This window comes from Entelurus aequoreus, linkage group LG02 (assembly GCF_033978785.1).
Source record: "Entelurus aequoreus isolate RoL-2023_Sb linkage group LG02, RoL_Eaeq_v1.1, whole genome shotgun sequence".
Taxonomy (NCBI): domain Eukaryota; kingdom Metazoa; phylum Chordata; class Actinopteri; order Syngnathiformes; family Syngnathidae; genus Entelurus; species Entelurus aequoreus.
In genome coordinates, this window is record NC_084732.1 from 7,664,571 (window position 1) to 7,677,070 (window position 12,500).

Below are 12,500 nucleotides of genomic sequence, written 5' to 3' on the forward strand. Positions count from 1 at the left end.
ATATATCTAAAAAAAAATTTTTTTTAAAAGAAGGGTTTTTAAGCCTTTTTTAAAAGTATCCACAGTCTGTGGTGCCCTCAGGTGGTCAGGGAGAGCGTTCCACAGACTGGGAGCGGCGGAGCAGAAAGCCCGGCCTCCCATTGTTCGTAGCTTTGTCCTCTGAGGTTGGAGGAGGTTAGCCTGTCCGGAGCGGAGGTGTCGGTGTCGTGTGTCGTCGTGTGTTAATAATTATTATTATTTTATTATAAAATCTCTTTTTTTTTTATTGCACCATTTTAAAAATGAGCTGATTATGATAACTGCTGTCCAGTTGTTGTATCTTGTTTCACTATCATATTAACATTTTCAAGTATGACAGTAAGCTGCAATTGCAGTTGCAAGTCCAAGACACAGGATGGCGGTAGTGCACAGTTTACGGTGTGTTGTTTCGTTTTTTTTTGTTGCGCCCTAAAAAGTGTTAATACTGTAAGTATTGTACTTATACACACCAGCTGTTGGATTGTGATGTGCATTTTAGTTGTAGTATCAACAAATTTGGAGGTGTTGAAATCGCCATGTAAAATCGCTAACGCTAATCAGTAGCATGTCCATAGCAACGGCAATTTATATTAGCATTTAAAAAAAAAAAAGTGGAGCCTTACTTTACTTACTTTGGAGCGCCGGTTTCTCTGTCGGCATCGAAAATTGCAACGTTGCCTAGAGTTAGCTTGTCTGAGTCTGCTCTCAGTGCTGCTGGAGTGACCGGCAAGTGCTCAAGTGCGAAGTTGGCGTGACGTCAAGTACCGTAGCATGGCACCGTTGCCAGGTCGGAGCTGCAGTATTCGGTCGGTGTCAAAAAAGTACCCATCCTTAAGACCGAGTAAGGTAAGAGTGTATGGTCGATACTGTAGCGATTAAATCGATATATTTTTTTTAAATCATGAAAATATTCTTTTTTTCCGTTTTTTTTTTTTTTTTACAAACTCAGGAAATAAATCTGTGGACATAGGAGGACAAAAACAAAGTATTATACACTAGCCACTTTATTGTGCTTAAATATCGCATGTAGCATTCAATACATAAATTGGTATCGATTTTCGTCGATACCAGCAAATTCTAAAAATAGTAAAACACGCTTTATTTTTAGCTTAGTTTACACTGTAAATAAAACTTGATCAGTGTCGGATCCTGACTTGAGATCGACGGGCGTCACTCAGTCTGATGCGTGTTTGTGTCCCTTAGGACCACGCAGGCGTCCTGTCTGGTGGACGAGCCCAAGCAGATCGGCCAGTACAAATATCCCGAGAAGCTTCCCGGGCAGCTTTACGACGCGGACACCCAGTGCAAGTGGCAGTTCGGAGCCAAGGCCGCCTTGTGCCGCCTGGACTTTGTCAAGGTAAGACGGCAATTCATTTCTATTCTCCTTGGAAATTTTCTAATCAAGTAGTCAAACAAAATGTTCTTTTTTTAGTTTTATTCGAGAAGCTGGAGCATCTCAGAAGGCACATTAATAGCAAGGGTGAAAAGAAAAGCGCAATCGGACGAGAGATGCGTTATTTTTTATACACTGAATACAAGGGAGGGAGGGAGTAGGCTCAGTTAGAGGGGGGGAGAGCTAAATGCGCTTTTTTTGGAATGTTGCCTATCAATCAAAATCCATATGTAAGACAAGCACACATATATGTATTTCTTTTTTTTTTAATGCATTCTAACTAGTAAATAAACACTAGCAATAGTGTAGTGGATTGTCCGAAGCTTAAACAGCAACAAAAGTGAGTTTAGTACAAAAGGTTTATTTACCCATAGTCAAAAGTGCAAAGTTGGATTAAGCTGCCCATGCAGACAAACAAACGTCCTCCGGAGGACACAAGAATCAAGCAAATCTCTCTCAGCCCTTGTCACTTGGCCATCTTATCTGTTTCCCCACGCCCGAAGGTCCCGTTGTTTTCGACATGTTTGTTTTGCAACATCCTTGAATCCCTTAGTCATGCTTAGACAATCAAAACATTTTGTAGAATGGTCAGAGCGACTCCATATTCAACTTTGTCCTACATCTGGTCCTTCAATGGTATAGAATAGAAGAGAAATGAAATGAGCAGACATTCTTAATAGACATGAAATGTAGTTCAAAGGTCCGAAATTCTACTACATACCCCCCTTCCAGGGTTCTAGAACCCTGGCCCATACCGATTTCTGACGTAGGCCACTTACTTAACAGCTAACAATGAAGGTAATGAGAGTCGATCTATTCCGCCTATAAAAGGCTCTAAAACCTCCATGAAGGTTTTATGTACACACTGTAAGTATATATGTAACATAGTAACATTCATAATAACATGTAATATTTATGTATTTTAATCATTTTAATGTATCAATGTCAAAGTTTTTTCCCCCCCTTCAACAACAACAAGACTACTAATCATGGCAGACTTGACAACAAAGACTAGTTTGGGGAAAAATTATATTTCAGAAACTGCTATTTTTGAGCCCGAGTATAAGGAGGATGATCTACAAGTTTTAGAAGCTGTTTGCTGAGCTTTAGTTAAACACTCAGCATCATGTAGCATTATTGCTAAGTGCTATACAAGATGTACACACACAATAAAACAATCACGTACTGTACACTGTCTGCTCTCACTGGGATACAGACTGATGGGGTGTTTATATTTTACCCTTTAAATGAAAAATTAATCATAATCCTCACGCAAGTTAAAAATAAAAAAAATATTATTTTTCGCTGTCTGCGGGTCTAAGTTGGATGTCAAAGTTGACCGACTCGTTGGTTTATGTCCACAACATTCTACTATGCAGGTGAGAGGAGTAATTTAGAATCTAAAATTAACTTTCACCAAGTCAGAGGTGATGCAGCAGCTCAGTATGCCAATATAGCAGCACAAGCTAGTTAGCTCTCTGCCATCAATGCACCTTTAAAAATAGTTCCTTGACGTTAGCGCTTATGCTAAGAATATGGCTAATACTTGTTATTGTTAGTGCGTTTAATAATAATAATAACACATTTTATTTGGTATAGCGCTTTACAGTCTACTCAAAGACGCTTTACAGGATAAAAATTAGATATATAAAACAGTTCAAATAATATATAATACAGGAAATATAAAAGCAGTACATAGTAAAATACATAATAACACTGAACATTAGAAGACGGGACATAACAAGACACAGATGTCAGGTTCAAAAACTGATGACATCTATAAACAGACAAGAAGCAAGGAATCATGCAGAGACAGAGTTCAATTTAGCTCATGAGGCGAACGCATGGAGCTGCGCACTTAGTCACAGTCTCGCCCTACGCTCTGAGGCAGTGGTCCCCAACCTTTTTGTAGCTGCGGACCGGTCAACGCTTGAAAATGTGTCCCACGGACCGGTGGGGGGGGGGGGGGGGGGGGGGGGGTATTTAAAAAAAAAAAAGTGTATTTAAAAAAAAAAAAAAATTTTTTTTTTTTTTTTTTTTACATAAATAAATACAATCATGTGTGCTTTTACGGACTGTATCCCTGCAGACTGTATTGATCTATATTGATATAGAATGTATGTATTGTGTTTTTTATGTTGATTTCATTAAAAAAAAAAAAATATATATATATATATATATATATATTTTTTTTTTTTTTAAATTCTTGTGCGGCCCGGTACCAATCGGTCCGCGGACCGGTACCGGGCCGCGGCCCGGTAGTTGGGGACCACTGCTCTAAGGTACAGCTCCCGCGTCCCTCTATTTATTCAGGAGTTCCACAGTCAACATCACTGAGGCCGCCTCTAAAAGGAGTGGTCACACATATCACGCAAAGCAGCTCCAGTACGCACAATACGTGACAGAATGTGCTGGGGGGGCCTTGTGATTTCGCCTTGTCTCTGCTTCGTCTGCGTGCTGTCGTCTTGTCTGCGTTGAGGTCCTTGAAGTCTTTGGCTGTTAGCGGGCTAAAACAAAGACAACATCTGCGACTGAGGCCACCCCTCAGACAAGAAGTTTTGTCCTTGCACAGATGGAATAATTTCAGCTTGAGGAAAATAGCTAATAACTATAGCAACGGCCTTTAAGCATATAATATATATACATGATTATTCTAACAACAGAACACTAATCACAGGTTTTGGATGTTTTTTAGAGAGCTTTATGGGCGGGAAAATGTGCTCCTATTAGCTGGGTTGTTAGCCGCCTCATATTTTCCGTATTTTACGAATTAGAATGCATGAAAATTGAGAAAAAACATATGTGTTCTTGTCTTATGTAAGGATTGTGAATGGTAGGCACAATTCCCTTCGACCTTGTGGGGACTTCCGAGTCTTTCCCAGAGTCCGTAGAAGAGTGTTGGTTCTGAAGAGCACCACACGGTCGGTTCTGAAGAGCACCACATGGTCGTGAGGAGCATCTCCGTCATGCGAGGGTTGGCCACAACATCAACGACGTCCCGCATAAATAGACTCGGCTTTATTAATTGGCCTCATCTTTGCCAAACGGCCTCTGACCCTCCGTGTTTTATTCTTGGTTTGAATTCCTTCAATGGAGCCCCCCCGCCCCCACCACTACTTACCCTCATCCTAGTCAAGCCCCCGCGGGCTGGATGAGGTCTTTATGTTAGTCGGTATTCATGGTTGTCCATTCAAATGGAAATGCGGTTTGAAAGACGACATAACATCGTTCTAGGAAATACTCTCTCTGACTCCTCCATTTCTGTTTTGTAAAAAGAAATTGACCCAAAAATGAATAAATATAAATATGCACCGTTTATTTAGTCTCAGTGTGAACATTGAGAATGGTTGCTTGTGAAAGATAATATCTGCTGATACGTGTTTGACACAGGAGTTAGCCACCAAAACTGTTTACATTACAGGTAAAACCATGATTAGACTCCAGTATAAACACCCACAGGCCCCAATGTGGCCCCAATGTGGCCCCAATGTGGCTCCAACGTCACTTGCATGTGCAATTCGATAAAAGTGAAACCAAAGGAAGTTGACCGGATTCCATAAATCAGTGGTCACCAAACTTTTAGAGCCCAGGATCCCTGGTCTCAGCCATGAACCAAAGCAAGATCTACCCCTGCACCAACTATGACATATATACATACATATACAGTATATATATATATATATATATAAGTATATATATATATCAGTGTTTCCCACACATTCATTTATTTGTGGCGGCCCGCCACAAAAGAATTATGTCCGCCACAAATAAAATAAAAATTTTTTAAAAACAATTTTTTTTAATTTTTTTTTGTCCCGTCCAGCTTCTCAGGCAAATCATATAGTTCAGTGGTCCCCAACCACCGGGCCGCGGGCCGGTACGAACGATTGGTACCGGGCCGCACAAGAAATTTAAAAAAAAAAAAAAAAAAAAAAAAATTTAGTTAAATCAACATAAAAAACACAATATATACATTATATATCAATATAGATCAATACAATCTGCAGGGATACAGTCCGTAAGCACACATGACTGTATTTCTTTATGAAAAAAATACAAAAATACAAAAATTAAAAACAACCCCCCCCCCCCGGTCCGTGGGACAAATTTTCAAGAGTTGACCGGTCCCCAGCTACAAAAAGGTTGGGGACCACTGATATAGTTAAAGTAGATGCCCATATCGGCTGTTCAGATTTACTTTACAAAAGAGAAGTGTAGGATACTTCTCTTGTTGCCTTATTTGTATTTGACCACTACTGTTTTCTGTTTATTTGTTACTGACTGTGGCAGGACACCGCTGCCTCTGTTTCACTTTATGTTGCTGGTAAATAATGTGGTTGTAGTAGTAGGCTAAAGTTAAATTATTTAGTATGCACTAATTAAAGGGGCAGAGCTTTAAGAGACATTTTAGCTTTTATATTTTATAAGATATATTTTTGTAAGAACCACAATTAATAAATATATTTCAGTGAATAACTTATTGTTCAAATCTGTATATAAATATGTACATAAAGTGTTGTAATTATATTGTAAAATGGATGGATGGATGGACGTTTAAAACAAAACTGTTATTATTAATTAGTAAGTATACATTTTTTGAGCCTTTTTAGAGAAAATCATATCATTGTAGTAAATTATGCAAATGTATCGAAGATGTCATGGTGACCACGCCCATAGCCACACCCCCACCACCACAGGTATCTTGGCAGTTTATGGGAAACACTGTGTATATATATATATATATATATATATATATATATATATATATATATATATATATATATATATATATATATATATATATATATATATATATATATATATATATACACATATATATATATATATATATATATACATACATATATACATATATATATACATACATATATACATATATATATACATATATATACATACACACATACATATATATATATATACATATATATATACATACATATATACATATATATATACATACACACATCCATATATATATATACATATATATATACATACATACATACATACATATATATATATATATATATATATACATATATATATACATATATATATATATATATATATATATATATATATATATATATATATATATATATATATATATATATATATAATGTACTAGGACTGTCAACCGATTAAAATATTTAATCGCAATTGATCGTAGTTTGTTCGTAAATAACTCAAAATTGATCACGATAATCGCAGATGGATATAATTTTTAGTCTACCCTCTACTGCTCATTTTCACACAAAAAAATGTTTGTAGTCATTAATGGGCGGTTGTCTCTCCCTGACCACCTGAGGGCACCACAGACTGTGGATGCTTTTAAAAAAGGCTCAAAACCCCTTCTTTTTTAAAAAAGCCTTTTTTTTAAAATTAGATATATGCATACTAGTTCTAGCTGTTAGGCTGTTCTATTTTTTTTTATTTTTTTATTTTTATTATCTTTTAATTTTAATTTTTTTTTAATACAGTGTAGCACTTTGAGGTTGTTTACTCAATGGAAAATGCTTTTTCCAAATAAAATATATTATTATTATTATTATTATTATTATTATTATTATTATTATTATTATTATTATTATTATTATTATTGAGTGCCAAAGATCGACGGGTTGGTCTCACACTTTATATCGTGTACAAACCGTTACTAAAATATGGACTTTTGTGGCGACTGTAACTAATTATTCATATTTACATTGTTTCTTACGGGGAAATGTGCTTCACTGTACACACTTTTCGATTCACAGAACCAGTGAAACCCGTACAATAACAAAAAAAAACAAGGTTCCGCTGCCTGGTGTGGTGTGACATCTCCACCTACTGGCCTGGCATGCACATGACAGTGGAACATTTTCTGCGCATTATGCAAGACTGTGGTTTCAGTTTTTAGCAACAACTTTTTCATAATTATGAACTAAAATGAAACATTTGCCATGTTTTATCAGACTCCACACGGTCTTGTCTTCAGTACCACTTCTGAGGCTGTCTCCAACATTTCTTAGCCCGGGTCCTGGGTGCAGGCGGGCCCAGTGCCAGGACCGGCAGCCAGTCTCCCAGTCGGGGTTCTAAGAGCCCTCTGTGCTCACTCGCTCTGTCTCCGCATGGTCGGGTCACATGACACACACAATCATGCTCCGTTTCTTTAACCCTCAGGGAATCCTTCAATGTTATGAACGGTTTTAGGTCCAAGGACCCGACAGGGTCTCATTAATTAAAGTCTTAAAAGTAATTCATATAATTTTCATTGCTTAAATATCGCGATCAAATTCAGATCTATTCGTTTGTCATTTTTCTGTAACATTTTTTTTTTGCCTTTTGCCCTTTTTGTCAAGGGAAACAAATTTCCCTGTGGCAAACACACTATGCAACACCCCCCACCTCCCCCCCAAAAAATTCAGAAGTCAAATATTTAATGCAAAGTAATTTGAGCCTTGAATAAGTCAATAATTCACAACAACATTGATTTTAATTCATAATAATTGTTTGAGCATTGACCGTTTTAAGGGAAAAACTGACATTAGTAGACCCTTGGACCCTTAAGGGTCCCACTCATAAAAGTGTTAAAAGTAAGTTCCACATTAATTATTTTTATTTTTACTTTCAATGCTTAATTCTGTAGGTCATCTTCAGATCTATCCATTGATATTGAGTTTTTTTTCTTTTCTAAAGTATTTATGTTTTTGTATGTTTTATACCCTTTTTGTCAAATAAAACCCTTTTTTGTATGCCATAAAAAAAACAATTACGCAATATTTCCCCCCCAAAACTTAGAAGTCAAATATTTGATGTGAAGTATTTTCATCCTTAAATAGGTCAATAGTTTACAAAAACATTGATTTGGATTCATAGTAATTGAAAGTTTTAGATTTTAAAAAAAGACCCTTAAAGGTCCCATTCATGAAAGTGTCATATATTAATATTTGTTTTACTTTTAACACTTAACTTTGTAGATCAACTTCAGATTTTTCCAATAATTATAAGTTTGTGTTTTTTTTTAATGTTTATGTTTTATACCCTTTTTTAGTATGGCATGAACAAAAAGGCAATATTTTCCCTCCAAAACTCAAAAGTCAAATATTTGATGTGAAGTATTTGGAACCTTAAATAGGTCAATAATCCACAACAACATTGATTTTGATTCATAAAAATTGTTGGAGCATTGACCGTTATGGATATGAAAAAAAATGACAGTAGAAGACCCTTGGACCCTTAAGGGTCCCACTCATAAAAGTGTTAAAAGTAAGTCTACATTAATAATTTTTTTTAACTTTCAATGCTTGATTCTGTAGATCAACTTCAGATATATCCATAGATTTTAGTTTTTTTGGTGTTTGTATTAAGTATTTGTATGTTTTATACCCTTTTTGTAAAATAAAACCTTTTTTAGTAAGGCATAAAAAACAATTACGCAATATTTCCCCACCAAAACTCAGAAGTCAAATATTTGATGTGAAGTATTTGGAGCCTTAAATAGGTCAATAGTTTACAGCAACATTGATTTTGATTCATAGTTATTGACCGTTTTAGATGAAAAAAAAAAGACCCTTGGACCCTCAAGGGTCCCACTCATAAAAGTGTTAAAAGTAAGTCATATATCAATATTTTTTTTAACTTTTAACACTTAAATTTGTAGATCAACTTCAGATCTATCCAATTATTATACGTTTGTGTTAATTTTTATGTTTGTTTATGTGTACCCTTTTTTTGTATGGCATGTAAGGTCAATAATTCACAACAACATTAATTTTCATTCATAATAATTGTTTGAGCATTGACCGTTATAGATATAAAAAAATGACAGTAGAAGACCCTTGGACCCTTAAGGGTCCCACTCATAAAAGTGTTAAAAGTAAGTCATATATTAATATTTTCTTTTACTTTCAACGCTTACATTTGTAGATCTACTTCAGGTCTATCCAAGTTTTTATCATTTTTTTGTATGTTTTGTACTCTTTTTGGCAATGAAATACCTTTTTTTTTTGTATGGCATGAACAAAAATGATGCAATGTTCCCCCCCCAAAAAACTCAGAAGTCAAATATTTGATGTGAAATATTTGGAGCCTTTAATATGTCAATCATTTATAACAACATTGGTTTTGATTCATAATAATATTTGAGAATTGACCGTTATAGATAGAAATAAACATGACAGTAGAAGACCCTTGGACCCTTAAGGATCCCACTCATAAAAGTGTGAAAAGTAAGTCACATTTTCATTTTTTTTTTTTTACCTTTGACGCTTAAATATGTAGATCAACGTCAGGTCTATCCATAGATATTACGTTTTTTTTTATATTTTTGTTATGTTTTTGTAAGTTTTTATACCCTCTTTGTAAAAAAAACTTTATTTTGTATGGCATAAAGAAAGATTATGCAATAGTTTCCCCCCCAAAACTCAGAAGTCAAATATTTGATGTGAAGTATTTGGAGCCTTAAATAGGTCGATAATTCACAACAACATTAATTTTCATTCATAATAATTGTTTGAGCATTGACCGTTATAGATATAAAAAAATGACAGTAGAAGACCCTTGGACCCTTAAGGGTCCCACTCATAAAAGTGTTAAAAGTAAGTCATATATTAATTTTTTTTTATTACTTTCAACGCTTACATTTGTAGATCTACTTCAGGTCCATCCAAGTTTTTATCATTTTTTTGTATGTTTTGTACCCTTTTTGTCAATGAAAGCCCTTTTTTTTGTATGGCATGAACAAAAATGATGCAATGTTTCCCCCCAAAAAAACTGAGAAGTCAAATATTTGATGTGAAATATTTGGAGCCTTTAATATGTCAATCATTTATAACAACATTGATTTTGATTCATAATAATATTTGAGAATTGACCGTTATAGATAGAAATAAAAATGACAGTAGAAGACCCTTGCACCCTTAAGGATCCCACTCATAAAAGTGTGAAAAGTAAGTCACATTTTCTTTTTTTTTTACTTTTGAAGCTTCAATATGTAGATCAAAGTCAGGTCTATCCATAGATATTAAGTTTTTAATATTTTTTTTATGTTTTTGTACATTTTTATACCCTCTTTGTAAAAAAAACTTTATTTAGTATGGCGTAAAGAAAGATTATGCAATAGTTTCCCCCCCAAAACTCAGAAGTCAAATATTTGATGTGAAGTATTTGGAGCCTTAAATAGGTCAATAATTCACAACAACATTAATTTTAATTCATAATAATTGTTTGAGCATTGACCGTTATAGATATATAAAAAATGACAGTAGAAGACCCTTGGACCCTTAAGGATCCCACTCATAAAAGTGTTAAAAGTAAGTCATATATTAATATTTTTTTTTACTTTCAACGCTTACATTTGTAGATCTACTTCAGGTCTATCCACGTTTTTATCATTTGTTTGTATGTTTTGTACCCTTTTTGTCAATGAAAGCCCTTTTTTTTGTATGGCATGAACAAAAATGATGCAATGTTTCCCCCCAAAAAAACTGAGAAGTCAAATATTTGATGTGAAATATTTGGAGCCTTTAATATGTCAATCATTTATAACAACATTGATTTTGATTCATAATAATATTTGAGAATTGACCGTTATAGATAGAAATAAAAACAAAAAAACATGACAGTAGAAGACCCTTGGACCCTTATGGGTCCCACTCATAAAAGTGTGAAAAGTAAGTCATATTTTCATTTTTTTTTTACCTTTGACGCTTAAATATGTAGATCAACGTCAGGTCTATCCATAGATATTAAGTTTTTTAATATTTTTGTTATGTTTTTGGAAGTTTTTATACCTTATTTGTAAAAAAAACTTTATTTTGTATGGCATAAAGAAAGATTATGCAAAAATTTCCCCCCAAAACTCAGAAGTCAAATATTTGATGTGAAGTATTTGGAGCCTTAAATAGGTCAATAATTCACAACAACATTCATTTTCATTCATAATAATTGTTTGAGCATTGACCGTTATTGATTAAAAAAAATGACAGTAGAAGACCCTTGGACCCTTAAGGGTCCCACTCATAAAAGTGTTAAAAGTAAGTCATATATTAATATTTTTTTTTACTTTCAACGCTTACATTTGTAGATCTACTTCAGGTCTATCCAAGTTTTTATCATTTTTTTGTATGTTTTGTACCCTTTTTGTCAATGAAATACCTTTTTTTTTGTATGGCATGAACAAAAACGATGCAATGTTTTCCATCCAAAACTCAGAAGTCAAATATTTTGTATGGAGCCGGAGCCTCAAAGAAGTGCGGCGATGAGCTCGGACGTTGACGTTTACCATGCACGGAGCTCTGGGTAGCAGCTGACGCCCGCTAAGGGGAAGAAATGATGGACGTCCTCTCCTGACCTCGCCGTGTGTCTCTTTTTTTTCTGGCCAGGACATCTGCAAGTCGCTGTGGTGTCACCGCACGGGCCACCGATGCGAGACCAAGTTCATGCCCGCCGCCGAGGGTACGAGCTGCGGGCCAGACATGGTGAGGAGCGTTGTTATTATTCTTAGATCCACCCGGTCCAGGCCAACATCCTGGCCTGCCTCCCGTTTCTTGGCAGGAAACAACATCAAGAGACGCATTTTTCTAAGAACACACTTTGAAACGGAGCAGTTTCCGGAATGACCGGTTGATGCACCTCGGCTTACTTCTGAGCTTCATGGCAAAGGCTGTGAATAGGAGTGAGGTGTGGATCGATACTGAAATATCGATACCGCCGATGCTAGATATTCATGTTCTAATATCGATTCTCCATTCAAAATATCCGTACTTTTGATACTTTAGTTCAGAGGTGTCCAAACTTTTTCCACCAAGGGCCGCACACTAAACAAATTTAAGTTTGCAGTTTTAAATATTGCCAAAAACAGATATTGTATCAGCTTTGTGTTATAGGTCAGTGGTCCCCAACCTTTTTGTAGCTGCGGACCGGTCAACGCTTGAAAATTTGTCCCACGGACCGGGGGGAAGGGGGGGTATTTAAAAAAAAAAAAAAAAAAAAAAATTTTTTTTTTTTTTTTTTACATAAATAAATACAATCATGTGTGTTTACGGACTGTATCCCTGCATACTGTATTGATCTATATTGATAT

At 35.2% G+C, this 12,500-nt stretch overlaps 1 protein-coding gene across 1 annotated transcript in view; it reads left to right on the forward strand.

The window, feature by feature from the left end:
• adamts18 (ADAM metallopeptidase with thrombospondin type 1 motif, 18) overlaps positions 1-12,500 on the forward strand; it is a 131,767-nt gene that overhangs the window by 37,148 nt on the left and 82,119 nt on the right. The window contains 2 exon segments of the mRNA XM_062070620.1: positions 1,222-1,375; positions 11,800-11,895. Coding sequence (XP_061926604.1) covers positions 1,222-1,375; positions 11,800-11,895 — 250 coding nt within the window.